General features: G+C 45.1%; 1 protein-coding gene across 6 annotated transcripts in view; it reads right to left on the bottom strand.

Moving 5' to 3' along the window:
• LOC143964154 (electrogenic sodium bicarbonate cotransporter 1-like) overlaps positions 1–20,722 on the bottom strand; it is a 1,025,456-nt gene that overhangs the window by 737,659 nt on the left and 267,075 nt on the right. For 5 of the 6 annotated variants that reach the window (XM_077473848.1, XM_077473849.1, XM_077473846.1 and 2 more), the window contains one exon: positions 1,422–1,579. In XM_077473848.1, coding sequence (XP_077329974.1) covers positions 1,422–1,579 — 158 coding nt within the window. The remainder of the gene's footprint in view (positions 1–1,421; positions 1,580–20,722) is intronic. The other variant, XM_077473847.1, reaches the window with a different exon arrangement.

The following is a 20,722-nucleotide window of genomic DNA, read 5'->3' as shown; positions in this document are numbered from 1 at the left end:
CTTTTTAGGACAGTATCTTGCATATTAGCCGTTAAAATTAGCACTTTCCATTTCGAACGTTTGAGTCCCATAGACTTCAATGGGGTTCTAACGTTCGTAACGAACGTGGGGTCCATTCCAAAGTTCTGGTGCGAACCGAACCGGGGGGTGTTCGGCTCATCCCTATTGCTGGGACTGTACTTCTACATTTGGTGTAAAGAGCATGAAGCAATCTTCCAGAGCACACACACACAGTGCACTAGGATCAGTGACAAGCTGTCCTTCCTAGTTTTGCTGACGGCTATCATCTGTTGAGGTGGAGGAGGATGGATCGGCTGAGCTTTGCTCTACTCCTGGTTGTAGAAGAAGATGATGCGTGCATGTACAGGGAGCTTACCTCACTCGCTCCTTACTCCTGCGCACACAAACTTCGCAGGAAGATTTGCAGCAACCATTCAATAGAACAGTGCAGTCGGCAAGAGTGCTGCACTAGTAGGAAGAAGGGGGAAAGAGCACACATACTGCACTGCCTCAGAGCTCACTCCTCCTTGCAGGTGTTCTACCGAGAAAGGTCCTCCCGGTGGATAATGACCCCCTGTACTGCACAAAGCTGAACACCTATGAGTCAGCTGTACACGGCACCTGCTTGTAACAGGACCCCTCGCGGGCTTGCTTCGCTCCTCGCGCTTCGGGCACAGCCTCGCTTCGCTCGCCACACTTCGGGCACGGCCTTGCTTCGTTCGGCATATTTCTAATCAGACTCTATGTCCACTTGGATGGTGGGGCTTGAACCTGGACTCAGGGCAGAATGTAGTATTAAGTGCGCAGGCGCCATGTAGAGCTGACGATCAGCTGTTCATCTTCGGAGATGTTCGGCGGCTCCGTAGTTGTTCACTGCACAAGTGCTGCGCCTTGCGCAGTGCAGGGCCATCATTATCTGCAGGGGGACCTTTTTCGGCAAGACACCAGCTCACCACTCCTGCTTGTGACAGTGCCCCTCTCAAAGTGGCACCCGGGTGACATGGCACCCAGGTGACATGCCCCCCCATCTCCCCTAGTTTCGGCCCTGACCGTAGAACACTGAAAATTCTGCAGGTAGTGGAAATACTTAGAATTTTTGAAATGCCAGAGGACTAAGGAGTAAGGATGAGCTCAAGAGTGTTCGCATACGCCACGTGCTGAGCCCGCCAGAAATTTGGCGCAGCGCTGTGCTAATCACAGGCAGTGAGACCTTGCCTGATCTCTGCAGCCGCGCATCGGGGCAATGTCTCACTGCCTGTGATTAGCACAGCGCTGCGCCAAATTTCGGCTCAACACGTGGCGTATCCAAACACACCTGAGCTCATCCTTACCCGGGAGTCCTGGATGTAGCATAATTGTAAATTATAACAACAGCACAGAATATGTTTCCTTTTACCTAGGATAAACTGGAAATGTAATACCTGCTAGGAAGAGCCACTTCAGTTAAAGAGCAGAGCACAGTTGCTACTTTTAACCGCACAAAAGCAGCAAAAGGCTGTTCCACAAAGTTTACTTCACCAACAAGAACATTGGCTGCCTCTGTTCCTTTTGGGATCTTCTTTCTAAAAGTATTTTTCTGCTGAAAAAAAAAAAAATCACAGTTATTTTAGAGAACAAAGATATGTAAATTACATATTATATTGATCATTTTCTTTGCCCATGTGCAGGGCTGTATTTTTATCGCTGGGCCTCATGGACACCCAATATTTGGGGCCTACAGGGTGATTTCCTGGTCTTAACCTGGAGTAAAATATTTAAATGTGTAAATAACATTATGGGTGTGTCCAATATTTATACATAAAAATGTTGGCTCTTTAAGCATGTGCCTATAGACAGCAGAGACAAAGAAAAATGAAAATAGACCAGCCTTGTGCAGACTTTCTCCTTCTCTCTATTTTGACAATTCTGGTGCCTCATGTTTGGCCCAGCTCTTTAAAAAACATAGGAGAGGAAGAGTTCATAGTCCTGTGTAAGCTCCAGCAAATCAATATGTAGAGCACAGTTTTCTTTCCCCTGTCCAGGCAGCCAAAGAGCACAGCACAAGAACAAGAAACTGTGAATATATGCCCTGCATTAGCAAGGGAAAAGGTCACTTTAAAGTGTGTGTGTGTACATGAAAACAAGAACTTTTTCTTGACTATTGTATAACAGATGTACCTCTACTAACTACTTAAACCACTTACTTGCCCCAACCTCTTAACCTTAACTATATTAATTGAGACCACACCAAGATTGGAGTAAAACATAGGCTATAGCAGCCTAATTTATTTAACCACTTGCCACCCAGGTCAATTTTGACATTTCTCTCCTACATGTAAAAATAATTTCCTGACAGACTCCAATGGCAGCCTACGTATGGGTTAATCCCCCCTCTCATACCTCATAGGACCCCACTCCCATAAATATTTGCTTCTGGACAGAGACCATGTTCCTTTTTTGTCCTCCTCCTAGGACCAAGGTGTTTCTTACCTTATGAAGAGTAGTTCCGGTCCAGTCCTGATTGCACGAATATTCTGATGAAGGTTATGGAATCCAGCAGTCCCAGCTGTTAGCCGGGTGGATATGGGCAACATATGCAATGCCAGGAAAAGCTTACTAACCTGCCATTGGCAGGCAAGCAGCAATTTGGCCATACATCCTTTGCTATTAGCAGGAGGCCTCTGTTTTTGATGTCCCGTTCATGCAGTGGGTGAAGTGCCCCCCCGTCAGGATGGATCAGGATCGTGCCGTGGTGGTATTGTATGTGGCATAACTATTCTCATTATGGCAGCCTGTTTTTGTGTGTAGTTTGTCCCTTTCCTTTACCTCTATGTCTCTTTTCAGTATGTATGGCGGCTGGAGCGCATCTGCATTCCAGTTCGCCGCTTCTTCCGTTCGTTCTGCGCAGTCGCAAACCTCGTCCGAGATCGAGGCTTGGTTTCGCCCATGCGCATTTTCAGAAGATGGCGGTGGTCATCAGTGAGATTGATGATTCTGCTGCAGGTTTCAATTTTTCTCTGGTCCCGCAGTTGGTCAGAGCAGTCAAGGATGCTTTGAAATGGGAAGAACCGGTGGAAGCACCCTCTAAACAGAGGAAGTACTTTAAACACCTTAAGAAAGATCGCCCAAATTTCCCCTTCTTGGGTGAGCTCGGGGAGATTATTTCAGATGAATGAGGAAAAGTGGAGAGGAAAAACTCCTTAATTTCCAAGATTGCAAAAATGTACACATTTAAGAGCAAAGATATAAAATATCTGGAGTCAGCCCCTCTTATTGATGCGGCCCTAATGCGGTTGGTCAGGCATGTTACACTCCCTCTTGAAGATACCGTTTCGTTCAAGGATGGTTTAGAGAGGAAGATTGACACTGATTTAAAGTGTATTTATATTACTGCAGGCATGGCCTGTAAGCCGGCTCTGGCTCTTGCGGCATTGTCCAAAGCCATGGAGTTCTGGATGGATGATGTAGGTGCAGCTCTGGGAAGTGTATCTGAATAATTGGTTCGGAGCTCACCAGTACATGAACTGAAGTTGGCATCAGTCGTTTTGGGAGAAGCATCCTTTGATATTATCCATCTAGTGGCACGTGTCATGCTCTCCTTGGTTATTGTGAAGCGCCCCTTGTGGCTTTCGTCCATGGGTTGCCGATCCTGCCTCTAAACAGGCATGGTGTAAGATTCCCTTTGAGGGATCTTCCCTCTTGGGGAATAAACTTGATTCTGCCATCACCCATGCTACTGGAGGTAAATCAGGGTTCTTACCCCAGGATCTGCGTGTCTTGAATCAGAAGAAAGCTCAAACTAGACAAGAGCAGGAGCGAGCTAGAGATGCTCGTTGTTACCGGCCTGGTCAGGAATTTAGGAAGAACTGGAGAAGAACTCAGTCTTCGGGCCAGAAATCCTCAAAATCAACCACATCAGGGGGACGAGATGCTACCAAATCCTTTTGATATGGGGCCTGTCCCGACGGAGCAAGTAGGGGCTCGGTTACTCCATTTCGTCTGGGCACCTTTGATTCAAGACTATTGGACTGTCAAGATGGTCTCCTCAGGTCATTCTTGGGTGTTCAGCAGTCCACCCATACATCAGTTTATTCCTACAGGCATACCACTTGTAGAAGAAAAGAAACAAGTACTTCTGTCTTACACAGACTCCCTGTTGGCTCAAGGTGCTGCCATTCCGGTCCCAACCAAGGAGAGATTTCAAGGGGTCTACACCCCCCTTTTCATGTTCCTCAAAAAGAATGGCTCTTGGAGACCAGTTATCGACCTGACGCACCTGAACTCCTTCATCAAGAAGGAAAATTAAAGATGGAAACATTGCTAACAATACGTCAGACAATACAACCAGGCGACTGGTTGGTTTCCATAGACCTGAAAGATGCTTATTTTCATGTTCCGATCGCAAAAGATTTTCAGAAGTATATTCGGTTTGCGGTAGGCCAGTTACATCTTCAGTTTACATGTCTGCCGTTCGGGCTTACAACATCGCCTCGAGTGTTTTCGAAGCTCTTACTGGCTGTGGTAGCTCTAATCAGGATCAGAGGTATTTGGTTACATCATTATCTGGACGATCTACTTTTACTTTCTTTAAGACAAAGAACAGCTGTTGACACATCGAACTCAGGTCATCTCTACACTCACGAAGTTCGGTTGGCTGTTGAACATTGAAAAAAGTCATCTGGAGCCCACTCAGTCTCTGATATTCCTCGGAGCCCAGTTCAACACGGTAGAGAGTACTATCTCCCTGCCTGTGGAGAAAAATCTGGTGATTCGAGGCAGGATTCAGCTTGCAATGCATTCTGCTCTTCTCAGAGCTTTGCGGTGCCTTAAGATGATGGTGTCCACAGCTCCTATTGTAAAGTGGACACAATGGAGGATGCGTCCCTTTCAGAAGGGTTTTCTTCAACAATGGGACCCGGGATCTCGGGATCATCTTGTCAGGATAACCCCCTCCATGCGGGAGAGTCTCTTTTGGTGGCTGCAATGGAAGAATCTCCTCAATTGCCATTCCATAGCTCCAGTCTCCTGGATTACGGTAACAAAGGATGCCAGCAACAGGGGCCAGGGCGTCCTTTGTCTGTCAGAAATAGCCCAAGACGTATGGGATTTTCCAGCCTGAGATGTAGTCTCGAATGTTCTAGAGCTTCGTGCTGCACTCCGCGCTCTTCAAGCCTTTCTCCACCTGATCTCGGGATCAAGAGACAAAGGGGCACAATCCAGGCTGCGATGTCTTTCTCTACTGAAGGAAGTAAGCCCGATCATGTCCTAGGCTCATATGAACTTGCCGAATTTGAAGGCGGTTTACCTTCCCGGAATTCAAAATGTCCAGGCGGACTTCCTCTCGAGGTTCTCCCTGGACAACAACGAATGGTCTCTTCATCCCGAGGTATTCACATGGATTCTGTCTCTGGGGATCTTGCCAGAAGTGGATCTGTTTGCCTCCCCATGCAATTTCAAACTGAGGAGATATTACACGAGGTGTCGATGTCCCCAGGCCTTCGGTGTGGATGCACTGACGGATCAGTGGAGGTTTCGCATGGCTTATGCCTTTCCCCCAGTTCCGGTCATCCTTTGATTCCTCTCAAGACTTAGGTGGGGCCCAACAGGCCGTAGTTTCCACTCCTAATGCAGTTGAGTTTTTCGGGATCCAGTCCCTCTCCCTTCCAGAGCAGATCTCCTGCTGCAGGGAACATCTCTTCACCCATGCCCATCCCATCTCCATCTGATGGTCTGGTTCTTGAAAGGGGAAGGTTGGAAGCATTATGGTGTCCAAGTACTGCTATCGCTACTTTACTGAATGCTAGAAGGTCTGGTACTAATAAGGTTTATCAAAGAATCTGGGCAAAGTTTGCTGATTATGTTTCTTCCACCGACGGTTCCTGTAGTGATCCGAAGATCCAAGACATTTTGGGTTTCCTACAGACAGGATTGGACCTATCCCTATCAGTGAGTTCCTTACGAGTTCAGATTTTGGCAATTTCTGCATTTACTGGCGTTTCCTGGGCCAGATATCGTCTTATCAGACAGTTTTTCAGGGGAGCAATAATACTCAGACCCCAGAAAAAAACAAGATTCTCCAAGTGGGATCTTCCTTGTGTTCTGGCTTTCTTCTCAGAGAAAAGGCCTGAACATGTGCATCAATTAGCTATTAAGGATCTTTCTCTCAAAATTGCCTTCTTGGTAGCCATAACATCGGCCAAGAGGGTCACTAAGATCCGTTCTCTGGGTTGCAAAGAACCTTTTCTGAAGTTTCTTCCTGGTTTTGGTTCCCATGTTAGGATCAAATCCTAAGGTTACATCTGTATTTCATGAGAATCAGGAGATTGTTCTTCCAACTTTCCGGACTTCTGAAGATTCTAACATTCACCCTTTAGATGTTGGAGAAGTTCTAAAGCAATACTTAGAAGCCACAGCTTCTTTTCGGAATTCTGATCATCTTTTTGTTTACTTTCACGGAAAGAATAAAGGATTGCGTGCTTTTTCAAGAACCATCACAGGCTGGATTGTTGAGGCCATTCAAGGGGCTTGTAAAGCTAAGGGTTCGGCTCCTCCAGAGGCGGTGACTGCTCATTCTACCAGGAGCGTTTCCACATCATGGGCGGCTGCTCGTCATGTTTCTCCGGAAATGATCTTAAAGGCCTCATGGTCATCAATTAATACTTTTATGACGCATTATTGTGTTGAACCGGCTTCTTTGTCTTTGGTTTACATGTCTTATCTGTTGACGGTGCCAATTAAACCTTTCTTTTTGTTAACCATCAATTTCCCACCGGGTGTGTATGGCTAGTTATTTCCCATACATAGGCTGCCATGGAGTCTGTCAGGAAAACAGAAAATTTATATCAAATACTTACCGTAATTTTCCTTTCCTGATGGACTCCATGGCAGCAGGAGTTCCCTCCCATTTGCTGGAGTAGGTTAAGTTACGGAACACGGTCTCTGTCCAGAAGCAAAGATTTATGGGAGTGAGGTCCTATGAGGTATGAGAGGCAGGATTAACCCATACGTAGGCTGCCATGAAGTCCATCAGGAAAGGAAAATTACGGTAAGTATAGTAATATTAATTTTCAGTTTTATTTGTTAGAAATTACATAGAACCCCCAAACATTTTTTTTTTAGCAAAGACCCCAGAGAATACAATGGCGGTTGTTGCAACTTTTTATCTTGCGCGGTATTTGTGCAGCAATTTTTCCAACGCTTTTTTTTGGGAAAGAAACAGTTTTGTGCTTAAAAAAAAATCAGTAAAGTTAGCCCGATGTTTTTGCATATTGTGAAAGATTAAGTTACGCCGAGTAAACAGATACCTAACATGTCACGCTTCAAAATTGCACACACTCGTGGAATGGCACTAAACTTCACTACTTAAAAATCCCCATAGGCGAAGTTTGAATTTCTTTTACTGGTTACATATTTTGAGTTACAGAGGAGGTCTAGGGACAAAATTATTGCTCTCACTCCAACGTTCGTATCGATACCTCACATGTATGGTTTGAACAACTTTTTCATATGTGGGCGGAACCTACGTATGCGTTCGCTTCTGCGTTTTTATTGTTAATTATACATTCTTTTTTTTATTTTGACACTTTTTTGAAAAAATATGTTTTTATCACTTTTATTCCTATTACAGACGAGCCAATAAAAAGGAATTTCAATAGTCATGTGATATCTCCATTATGAATGCTAGTTTTACAAGACCGAGCACTTCTGTTTTTTGTACTTAATTCCGAGCATGCATGGACTTTTGTGCGATGGACTTGTGTACACACAATCAGAAAGTCTGACAACAAAAATTTTTTGGCGGAAAACTTGAGAACCTGCTAGCCAACATTTGTTGGCCGGAAGTCTGACAACAAATGTTCGATGGAGCATACACACGGTCGGACTTTCCACCAACAAGCTCACATACAACATTTGTTGTCGGAAAATCTGATCTTGTGTATGTGGCATAAGAGTGTGGACCAAACTTCCAACACTATATGTGTCCCTTACATAAACTAGAAAGGAAATTGCCCCAACGTGGCAGGTTAGGGGAGTGTGAAAGAGTATTACAAAGGTATAAGATATAACAGTTTATTCGTCACAAGGTAAAAACAATTCCCAAAAGAGGGACAGTAAAATACATAGAAGCATGGCATGATCATATATATAAATACAAAACAAGCACCCAATTCACGAGGTAAGCTGTAACACTGAGCTGGCCAAGAAAGGGGCAGGAGGATCTGTAAATACAATGAAATGCGGTAAGAAAAATAAGATAACAACTAAAGGAAAGAAAAAAGAAAAAAATTGAAAAAAAGAAAGAAAAGAAGGAAGATAAAAGAGGAAAAAAGGGGAGAGACAGAGAAAAAAAGTATAAAGAAAAGAAAAAAGGAAAAGAAAAAGAGAAAGTTAGAAAGAGTAGGGGGGTGCAGGAAGCAAGGTGCCAGAAGTAATACGTTTTACCTAAGTGAAGTATGGAGAACATAAGAAAAAGAAAGATTGGGTAAACAGTACTTGCTCTAAAGGAGCATCAGTCCGCCTGGTGTGAGGCTGATGGAACATCCACCTGACTGAGCTCTAGCAAGCAATCTTGGTCTTTATATGGGTGGTAATTCCACCCCAACCTCCAGACATACCACAGTAATGTCAGGGGAGAGGGGAGCAAAAAAGAAAAAGAAAGAAAGCAAACAGCAAGGAAAATAAATCCAGTCAATAATGAAACAGTGCAGTAAAAAAACATCTGCTAGTAAACTTAAAAGAGGCAAGGGGGAAAAACAGATTCGTTATGACAGTAAGGGCCCTGTGTACACTGACTATAAAACAGTCATAGAGCAGGTCATATGGATCTACCGGTGGTACAGCCGCGCCAGCGTGCCACATTGATATAGTAGCCGGGAGAAAGAAGCCGCTGACACAGAGCAGTGGTCGCATCATCAGATGTACAAGCGGAACAGACGATGCATGTCCAAAGCCATAGATACGGCGATAACACAGCCAAAACAACCCCTCCCACTTGTGCGTCCAGAGGATGCATCAGGAGAGGGGGCAGTGTTGGTCCATGGCCAAGGAAAATGCTGATGGTAAACTAGAAACCATCCCCTCCCATGGCTCTAGTTAAGCTCCCACCGTCCGCTGGGCTGGGGGAGCCCACCTGTGCCGGGTAGTGCAAACGGAGTGGATGAAAGATAGGGCCGCACCTGCCTATTTGCTGCCTGCAGATGTCAACCGCTGGAAGAAAGGTTATATTAACTAAGTATAAATACACAAATGCAAAATATCCCAAAACAGTAAAAAATTTTAAGGAAAAAAAATCTAGACAGACATAACATACAACGTCAAGGAATCTCACAACTCTGAAAGTGACATACGTTTCTAAAAAAAAACAACGTACAATCTACATGTGATTGTAGCATACACGTAGATGCAGATTACATACAGTAGTAGACGTCTGTATTAGGGAAAAATCAAAACCAGAGAGAGAACAAAGACAGTCAAGGAATCTAATAACTCTATAAATAAATAACATTGGTTTTAGATGAGAACATACAGGGGTTGATTTACTAAAGGCAAACAGACTGTGCACTTTGCAAAAGCAGTTCCTTCAGACCTTAGTAAATGAGGTAAACCTTCACTTTGCAAAGAATACCCAAACACGTGCAAGGAAAATGAAAAAAAAAACAGCCTTTTTGGCTGGCACATGATTGGATGATGGAAGTCAGCAGAGCTTCTGCTCATTTGCTAAACTCTGATGCAACTGCACAGTGCACAGTTTGTTTGCCTTTAGTAAATCCACAACACAGTTTATTGAAATATGGATTAATCATCTAGAGACAATAAAGGAAGGGAGGGATGGGAAAAAGAGGGCACTATATAAACCTGCAAAGCGGCAGATCGGTTTGTAAATCTGTGCAAAATTAAAATTGTAAAAAAAAGTCTTTGTCCCATGCTCCTGAAGAAAATCTTTCTAAAAATAGGATTTTTGTACTCACCATAAAATCCTTTTCTCTGAAGTTCATTGACTGACACAGCTCCAGTAATTTTGACCATAGGGTTATTACACCACCTTCAGGAGAGGACTAGGCAGAACATGTAATACATGTGAAAAACAGAACTTTACAGTTCCGCCCAAGGGGCTGTCCCTCTGGTAATAACCCCTCAGCCTGCCTCCAACAGCTCAGTACGTCAACAAGCAGTATAACGTAAACCAATAGGAGGGGAGGGTGCTGTGTCAGTCAATGAACTTCAGAGAAGGAGTACAAAAATCCTATTTTCTCTTTCGTTCATTGACTGACACAGCTCCAGTAATCTTGACCGTAGGGATGTCCCCAAGCAGTGCCATAACGAGGGTTGGGAACAGTAACATAACTTCACCCACAACCAGAGGTGCTCCCTAACAGGGGAGTCACCATCTGAACCAACCGCATCAGAACTTGTGGTCAACGTATGCATCAGAGTGCATTAACATTCAAAAATGTAACTTTCTCTTAACAGAAGAAAGAGTGTAAATTGCAACATTACACGGCCACCTGCAAAACTTTGTGGCAAAAGCAAGCATCAGAAGATGCTCTTACATCCACTTTGTAGAACTTTATAAAAGTGTGAACGGACGACAAAGTCGCCACCTTACACAATTGAGCGACTGAAGCTTGATGTCAGAAAGCCCAAGATGTCCCAATTGCCCTGGTGGAATGGGCCGTGACAGGAAAGGGGGGCATCTGCCACTTCAAGGCATAAGCCTGGACCACAATCTGTCTGATCCACCTGGAAATGGTGGCCGATGAGACCACCATCCCTTTTTTCGGACCAGCCACTGAAACGAACAGAGAATCTGATTTCCGGAAGGGAGCCGTGGCAGACAGATATACCCTTAGATCTCAGACCACGTCCAGGGAATGGAGGGCCACCGCCTTAGGATGTGTCAGCTTAGGACACAGAGATGGTAACACAATGTCTTCATTGAGATGGAAGACTGAAACCACCTTCGGCAGAAAAGAAGGTTGCGGATGCAACACCACCTTATCCCTGCGGATAACCAGATAGGGTGACTTGCAAGACAAGAAACCCTTCTGGCAGATGTAATGCCCACTAGGAAGACCACTTTCTGAGAAAGAGTCAACAAGGGAATTTCCCTGATGTTCTCAAATGGCTGTTTCTGAAGCACCGATAGCACCAGGTTCAGATCCCAAGGGGGCAAGGGTCGATGCACCAGAGGGACTACATGCCGGACCCCTTGTACAAAGGTGCTCCCTAGAGAGTGAGACACCAGGGGACATTGGAAAAAAGACAGCCAAGGCTGATATCTGTCCCTTGATGGTGCTTAAAGCCACATTCTGGTCTACTCCTTGCTGTAGGAACAGCAGGATCCTGGAAACGGAATAGGTTCGCAGACGCCACCCCATCTCCTCACACATGGAGATATAAGCCTTCCATGTACGATGGTATATCTTCCTAGAAGAAGATTTCCATGCCCCCAACATAGTTGAAATCACAGAGTCAGACAGGCCTTGGTTCCTTAGCACCTGACTCTCAACAGCCATGCCATTAAAATCAGAAATGTTAAAGCAGGATGGAGAATCGGACCTTGAGACAGAAGGTCTTCTCGCATCAGTAGCCGCCAGGGAGCGTCCGCAACCAGGCGTACTAGGTCGGCGTACCAGGGATGCCGAGGCCAATCTGGAGCAATCAGTATCACTGAAATCCCCTCGGCCTCCACTCTGCGGAGCAGACGTGGTAACAGTTTTATCGGAGGAAAGGCGTAGATAGAAGGAGATAGGTTAGATAGTCGGCCTGCTAGTTTTCTACTCCCGGGATGTATATGGCCAACAGGGACAGTACATCTCTCTCTGCCCACTGAAGGATGTGAGCAACCTCCCATGCTGCAGCCAAGCTTCTTGTTCCTCCTTGATGGTTGACATATGCCACTGCCATGGCGTTGTCTGACTGGATCCTGATCGGACGCACTCTAAGTCTCATCAACCATGCGGAGAGGTATAGCCTGATCGTTCATAGCTCAAGCACATTGATTGGCAACTTGGATTCCTCCCCCAACCAGAGGCCCTGGGTCGATTGTACTCCCAGTACTCCACCTCAGCCGGTCAGGCTGGTGTCCATTGTGATCACTGTCCAATGTAGAGATAGGAACGACTTCCCCGACCGAAGTGCCTGGGATCTCAGCCACCAGAGCAGGGAGTCCCTGACTGACTGGCTCACCCGAATCTGCCGATCCAGGGAAAACAGAGATTTGTCCCATTTTGTCAATATCTCCTTCTGCAAGACTCGGGTGTGAAACTGGGCATACGGTACTGCCTCAAAGGAGGCCACCATGAGACCCAGGACTCACATGCAGGAGAGCAGCGATGACCACCTGCGGTTCATCAACAGCTTCACTGCAGCTCTGAGAGTCTGCAGTTTGTCTGAAGGGAGAAACACTCTCGCTTCCATGAAGTTCAGCAGTAGGCATAGGTACTCCAGGTGCTGAATCAGTATAAGCACCAACTTTTTGAGGTTCAACAGCCACCCAAATTCCTGCAGGGTTTGCATGGTGATCGCCAAATCCTCCTTTAATTCTGAGGCAGAAGCTGCTCTCAGGAGGAGATTGTCAAGGTAACCCACGATTGCGATCCCGCGTTGTCGTAACAATGCCAAAATTGGACCCAATACCTTGGTAAAGACTCGGGGTGCTGAAGCCAAGCCAAAGGGGAGAGCCACAAACTGTTAGTGGGCTTCCCCTACTGCAAATTGCAGAAACCTCTAATGCCTGAGGCATATGGGTATGTGCAGGTACGCGTCCTGGATGTCCAAAGAAGCCAGGGAGTCCCCTGATGGAGTGCAGCGACAACTGAGTGAACTGATTCCATTCTGAACCTCTGTACTTTTACAAAGCAATTGATGGCTTTCAGGTCCAAGATCGGACATGCCCCTTCCTTTTTGGGGACTACAAACAGATTGGAGTAGAACCCCTGAAACCTTTCCGGCACTATCACCCCGATAATATCATCCACAATATCATCCACTGCGGGGGCCGAGTCTGAGTCAGAGCTCTCCCCGGGGATGGGGGGGCAGGGCCAATTTTTTACCACCTTTGCGCCCACGACCTCCACCCTGGCACTGAACGTTTCAAGGACCGCCGACAAAGCGTCCAAAGGCACTGCACTGTTTGCAGATGAGCCGGTTGCAATTTCAGGGTGTTCTGGAAAGGAAACACCAGTTTCTGAAGCCATGCTGACCTACCCTGTCTGCCACCCTTGGGGACTTAGGACAGGTGCACAGTCCCACCCTCCTAGCTGCTGCAGACTGAGGGCCCCCCCCCCCCACAGGACTCACCAGCCCGAACCCGAGTGTCCAGTGTCAGCTGCCAGGTGTACAAAAAAAACGCTTCTGAGCTACACTACGTGGACCAGCGCTGAGGATAAAAACCACTCTGTGCTGCAACAAAATGGCCGCCGGCTGCCCCGTATAAGGGACAATCACAGGGAAAATGGCCGCCAAACTTTGGGAAATGGCCCTCGACCATGCTTTCCACAGAGACTCAGAAAATGGCCGATAAGTAACTGCACACAGTTAATGAACAGAGATAATGGAAGCATCGCTAAATAGCGGCAGCACATGCAGACCCCCAGACACCAGCGGAGAGACCACAGACAACCCAGGGACACAGACAACAGCACAGCCCCAAATCCAGGATCAGAGCCCCCCGGAGGACCCTTGGCTACAGGTAAACACACAGCTAACAGCCCAGCCATGCAGCATCCCCCACAGGGGGGGGAATAGGGACAAGGAGAGAAGAGAGGGAGGAGAGGGACCCCCTAATTGACCTGCCAGGGAATGCCCAGCTGCTCAATCCCGCTGAGGTAGGAAGAGCTGTACTTACCATCCGGACGAGCTGGGGACATCCCATCACAGACCCACCCCGAGCAGTACGGGATGGCTGCTGGCCCGGCACACTGTGACAAAGACATCGGTAGTCCGATCATATGTGTGCCCGGGAGCGTTGTACTCACCGGCCGCCCCTGGAGCATGAGGAGCATGTCGTGGCTGACCCAGTGCATAGCTAGGGTCTGCACACGCTCGATGGCCAGGCTGGGGAGACTACAAGGATCTAGATTATACAGCCTGTCACCCTGCCGGCTGTTGATAGCAGATCACAGGATCTTAAAGCTTGAGCAAAAGGCAAAAAAATCCAGAAAAATTCCCAGGACCGATGGTCCTGCAGGGAGCCTAGGTCCTTCTCCTTCACTAGGCAGAAGAAAACTGAGCTGCAGGAGGCAGGTTAAGGGGTTATTACCAGAGGGACCACCCCCTGGGCAGAACTGTAAAGCTCTGTTATTTTACACATGTATTACATATTCTGCCTAGTCCTCTCCTGAAGGTGGCGTAATAACCCTACGGTCAAGGTTACTGGAGCTGTGTCAGTCAATTAATGAAAGAGAAAATGGTTTTAGATTGAAAGCTTCATTCAATCCAGGCACTTTAGTAGCCTCAAGCTCAAAAATGTAACGCAGTTCCTGCTGCGGGAGAGTCTTGTTGAAATCTCCACCGTGGGAACCGAGGTGGACCCGGTCGAGGGCCAAAAAACATACTGGGGGAAAGAGCATGTACCATAGATACATGTTGACCCAGGGGCAGTTTGGACCGTGTTTGCGCATGCTGAGACATGGCAGTAAGTGCCCGTTCACACAGGGGCGACGCGACTTGCAGCGCGACTCACAGACGCGACCTGCACACGACTTCAGCGGCGACTTGCAAAATGACTTCTGTATAGAAGTCAATGCAAGTCGCCTGAAGTCGCCCCAAAAATAGTACAGGAACCTTTTTCTAAGTCGGAGCGACTTGAGTCGCTCCTATTAGAACGGTTCCATAGTACAGAATAGAGCGCGACTTGTCAGGCGGCTAAGTCGCCTGACAAGTCGCGGTAGTGTGAACGGGCACTAAATGTGCTGCCCAAACTGCTGCTGGGTTTTGCCCACATAAAAGCATCTACAACTGCATAGTAGTAAATAAACAACATAGGAAGTATTTAGTTCTTTTCTCTCCCCCTTTTCTCCTCTATTTTCTCTTTTTCTTCTTTCTTTTCCTTTTACTTTTCTTTCCGTTTAGTTTGTATCTTTCTTTCCTTTTTCCCTTTTTCTACTTTTCTTCCCCTTTCTTCCTTTTTCTCCCATTGCATTTTTCTTACCACATTTCATTGTATTTACAGACCCCCCCGCCCCTTTCTTGGCCGGCTCAGTGCTACAGCCTACCTCACCAATTAGGTGCTTGTTTTGTATTTAGTTATATCATCATGTTATGCTTCTATGTATTTTACTGTCCCTATTTTGGGAATTGTTTTTACTTTATGCGACAAATAAACTTTTATACCATTTGTAATACGCTTTCACACTCCCCTAACCTGCCTATAAAGTCCATGTTGGGGCAATTTCCTTTCTAGTTGTATATTGGGATGTTGGCAGGTATAATGGCATTTTTCAGTGGTTCACTAGCTACTACTAGTGTCTTAATATTAGTCAGTGCGGTGCTTTGGCCAAAATGTAAAAAACAAAATATAATTAGTTAATATGTGAAAGTGTTATTCAAACTCAATTTATATAAGCGCTACATTATACAAGATGTGGAAGTTGTATCCAAACTCCAGGGCTGTAAGCAAATGTGAAAATATAGTTAAAATAACACTCATTCAATTTAAAACCCAAAATGGCAGTGCTACAAAGAAGCAAATGTACAAAGCAAAATAATCCTATAAGGTATACAGTACCTTGAAAAAGTATTCATACCCCTTGAAATTTTCCACATTTTGTCATGTTACAACCAAAAACATAAATGTATTTTATTGGGATTTTATGTGATAGACCAAGACAAAGTGGCACATAATTGTGAAGTGGAACAAAAATGATAAATAGTTTTCCAATTTGTTTACAAATAAATATGTGAAAAGTGTGGCGTGCATTTGTATTCTGATACCCCTAACTAAAATCTAGTGGAACCAATTGCCTTCAGAAGTCCCCTAATTCGTAAATAGAGTCCACCTGTGTGTAATTTAATCTCAATATAAATATGACTGTTCTGTAAAGCCCTCAGAGGTTTGTTAGGGAACCTTAGTGAACAAACAGCATCATGAAGGCCAAGGAACACACCAGACAGGTCAGGGATAAAGTTGTGGAAAAGTTTAAAGCAGGGTTAGATCATAAAAAATATCCCAAGCTATCCCAAAATATCCCAAGCTTTGAACATCTAATGGAGCACGGTTCAATCCATCATCTGCAAATGTAAAGAGTATGGCACAACTGCCTCCACCTAAACTGACAGACCAGGCAAGGAGAGCATTAATCAGAAAAGCAGCCATGGTAACTCTGGAGGAGCTGCAGAGATCCACAGCTCAGGTGGGAGAATGTGTACACAGGACAACTATTAGTCGTGCATGCCACAAATCTGGCCTTCATGGAAGAGTGGCAAGAAAAAAACATTGTTGAAATAAAGCCATAAGAAGTCATCTTTGCAGTTTGTGAAAAGCCATGTGGGGGGCACAGCAAATATGTGGAAGAAGGTGTTCTGGTTAGATGAGACCAAAATTGAAATTTTTGGCCTAGAAGCAAAATGCTCTGTGTGGTGGAAAACTAACACTGCACATCACCTTGAACACACCATTGCCACTGTGAAACATGGGAGTGGCAGCATCAAAGCATATTCATGTGTGAGAATGGCCAAGACAAATTCCAGATCTAAATCCAATTGAAAATCTGTGGCAAGACTTGAAAATTTCTGTTCACTGATGCTCTCCATCTACTCTGACAGAGCTTGAGCTATTTTGCAAAGAAGAATGGCCAAAAATGTCATTCTCTAGATATGCAAAGCTGGTAGAGACATACCCAAAAAGACTGTAATTTCAGAAAAAGTTGGTTCTACAAAGTGTTGACTCAGGGAGGATGAATACAAATGCACGCCACACTTTTCAGATATTTATTTGTAAAAAAATTTGGAAACCATTTTTATCATTTTCTTTCCACTTCACTTTGTGTTGGTCTATCACAGAAAATCCCAATAAAATAAATTTAAGTTTCTGGTTGTAACACGACAAAATGTGGAAAACTTAAAGGGGTGTGAATACTTTTTCAAGGCGCTGGACCGTTCGTGCAATTCATAGAATTAAAACTTATGTGCAGGAATTAACACCAAATTCCCCGTGCTCCCAATTAGAATTTATCGCAAATTAGTTCAAAAAAGTAAAAGCAATAGATGCCATGCCACCAAAAAGTGTATAACATATATGCATTTTGCTACCAACCTATACTCCACTTACCTCCCCATTATATAATAAATAAGACCATACCACTTTTGGAGTAAAATAGGCCGTAGCAGCCATTAATTTATTTTTTTTTTTTTTTTTATTTATTTATTTTTTTTTTTCAATATTTTTATTGAATATATAAAAAGAGTAACAGCAATTGCATACAGTATGTTGTAAAAAGGTGGAAAGTCTACAATGCCCACAATATCAAGTAGCATATAACAAGAAGATGGTGAAGGCAAAAGATGGTGAAGGCGCCATTAATTTATTAAACAAACTGTATAAAATATCCAAAAATATATAACTCTTTAACCGCTTCCCGCCCGCCCTATAGCCGAATGACGGCCTTAGGGCGGGCGGCTTCCCTCGCCTGGCCGTCCCTGGACGGCCTGGTGTTTACTTCCGCAATGCGCGCCGCCGCGGGCGCGCATCGCGGAAGTTCTGTGTTTGCCGTGTCCCCCAGGGACAGGCAAACACAGATCGCTGTAAACGGCCAATCACAGCGGCCGTTTACAGCGTAATCGGCGTGTCCAACGGGAGATGATCTCATATGTAAACATATGAGATCATCTCTCAAGGCGCTCTCCCTCCTCACACAGACAGCGTGTGAGAGGGGAGAGAAGAACAGCTGCAGCAGCCGTCAGTGTACAAAAGAAAAAAAAAAAAAAAAAAGTAAAAAAAAAGTTTAAAAAAAGTGCCATCCTCCCCCAGAGCCATCCTCCCCCAGTGCCACCCCCCCCCAGTGCCCTGCCCCCCCCAGTGCCATCCTGCCCCAGTGCCATCCTGCCCCAGTGCCATCCGCCCCAGTGCCATCTCCCCCAGTGCCATCCTGCCCCAGTGCCATCCTGCCCCAGTGCCATCCGCCCCAGTGCCATCCACCCCAGTGCCATCCACCCCAGTGCAATCCACCCCACCCCAGTGCCACCTGCCCGCAGTGCTATCTGTCCCCAGTGCCACCTGTTGTCAGTGCCATTTGTCCCCAGTGCCATCTGTCATCAGTGCCACGTATAAGTGGCATCTGTCATCAGTGCCACGTGTTATTAGTGCCACATAGTGCCATCTGTCATCAGTGCCACGTATTAGTGCCATCTGTCATCAGTGCCACGTATCAGTGCCATTTGTCATCAGTGCCACCTGTCAGTGTCACGTGCCATCTGTTGTCAGTGTCACGTGTCATCAATGCCACTTATCAGTGCCATCTGTCATCAGTGTCACGCGTCATTGGTGCCACGTATTAGTGCCACCTGTCACCGGTGGCACGTATTAGTGCCACGTATTAGTGCCACATGTCATCAGTGCCACGTATTAGTGCCACGTGTCATCAGTGCCACATATTAGTGCCACGTGTCATCAGTGCCACGTATTAGTGCCACGTGTCATCAGTGCCACGTATTAGTGCCACGTGTCATCAGTGCCACATATTAGTGTCATCTGTCATCAGTGCCACGTGTCATCAGTGCCACGTATAAGTGTCATCATTGCCACGTATCAGTGCCATCTGTCATCAGTGTCACGTGTCATTGTCCTGGTATTTCAAAAGTGTAATAAGTAGTCAACAAGTTAGATGTGTAATTTATGCTTCTAGAACACGTGATGGCGCTCCCTGCATGTTGGGCCTCTCTATGTGGCCAGGCTGCGAAAAAGTCCCACACATGTGGTATCGTAATACTCAGGAGGAGTAGCAGAATTTTTTGGGGGGTGTCATTTGTGGTATACACATGCCACGTGAGAGAAATAACCTATTACAATGACAATTTTGTGGAGAAAAATAAAGAAAATGAAAAATCTTCATTTTGCAAAGAATTGTGGGAAAAAAATGACAACATCAAAAAGCTCACCATGCCTCTTACTAAATACCTTGGAATGTCTACTTTCCAAAAAGGGGTCATTTGGGGGGTATTTGTACTTTCCTGACTTGTTTGGGTCACAAGAAGCGAGATAGGTCACCAGTACATCAGATGTGATCAATTTTGTGCGATTCGCACCACAGCTTGTAGACTCTCTAACTTTCACAAAGACCAAATAATATCCACTAATTTGGGTTATTTTTACCAAAGACATGTAGCAGTATAAATTGTGGCCAAAATTTATGAAGAAAAATTAATAATTTGCATAATTCTGTCACAGAAACAAAGAAATATGCATTTTTTTTCAAAATTTTCGGTCTTTTTTCATTTATAGCGCAAAAAATAAAAACCCCAGAGGTGATCAAATACCACCAAAAGAAAGCTCTATTTGTGGGAAAAAAAGGACACAAAATTCATTTGGGTACAGTGTTGCATGACTGAGTAATTGTCATTCAAAGTGTGAGAGCACCGAAAGCTGAAAATTGGTCTGGGCAGGAAGGGTGTTTAAGTGCCCAGTAAGCAAGTGGTTAACCACTTGCTTACTGGGCACTTAAACACCCTTCCTGCCCAGACCAATTTTCAGCTTTCGGTGCTCTCACACTTTGAATGACAATTACTCAGTCATGCAACACTGTACCCAAATGAATTTTGTGTCCTTTTTTTCCCACAAATAGAGCTTTCTTTTGGTGGTATTTGATCACCTCTGGGGTTTTTATTTTTTGCGCTATAAATGAAAAAAGACCGAAAATTTTGAAAAAAAACGCATATTTCTTTGTTTCTGTGACAGAATTATGCAAATTATTAATTTTTCTTCATAAATTTTGGCCACAATTTATACGGCTACATCTCTTTGGTAAAAATAACCCAAATTAGTGGATATTATTTGGTCTTTGTGAAAGTTAGAGAGTCTACAAGCTGTGGTGCGAATCGCACAAAATTGATCACATCTGATGTACTGGTGGCCTATCTCGCTTCTTGTGACCCGAACAAGTCAGGAAAGTACAAATACCCCCCCAAATGACCCCTTTTTGGAAAGTAGACATTCCAAGGTATTTAGTAAGAGGCATGGTGAGCTTTTTGATGTTGTCATTTTTTTTCCACAATTCTTTGCAAAATGAAGATTTTTCATTTTCTTTATTTTTCTCCACAAAATTGTCATTGTAATAGGTTATTTCTCTCACGTGGCATGTGTATACCACAAATGACACCCCCCAAAAAATTCTGCTACTCCTCCTGAGTATTACGATACCACATGTGTGGGACTTTTTCGCAGCCTGGCCACATAGAGAGGCCCAACATGCAGGGAGCGCCATCACGTGTTCTAGAAGCATAAATTACACATCTAACTTGTTGACTACTTATTACACTTTTGAAATACCAGGACAATGACACGTGACACTGATGACAGATGGCACTGATACGTGGCAATGATGACACTTATACGTGGCACTGATGACACGTGGCACTGATGACAGATGACACTAATATGTGGCACTGATGACACGTGGCACTAATACGTGGCACTGATGACACGTGGCACTAATACGTGGCACTGATGACACGTGGCACTAATATGTGGCACTGATGACACGTGGCACTAATACGTGGCACTGATGACATGTGGCACTAATACGTG

Source organism: Lithobates pipiens, unplaced genomic scaffold (assembly GCF_037356315.1).
Source record: "Lithobates pipiens isolate NorthernLeopardFrog02 unplaced genomic scaffold, aLitPip1_a1.2 Scaffold_8, whole genome shotgun sequence".
Lineage (NCBI taxonomy): Eukaryota > Metazoa > Chordata > Amphibia > Anura > Ranidae > Lithobates > Lithobates pipiens.
Note: the sequence above shows the minus strand (reverse complement) of the source record. Positions and strands in the feature narration are given on the sequence as shown.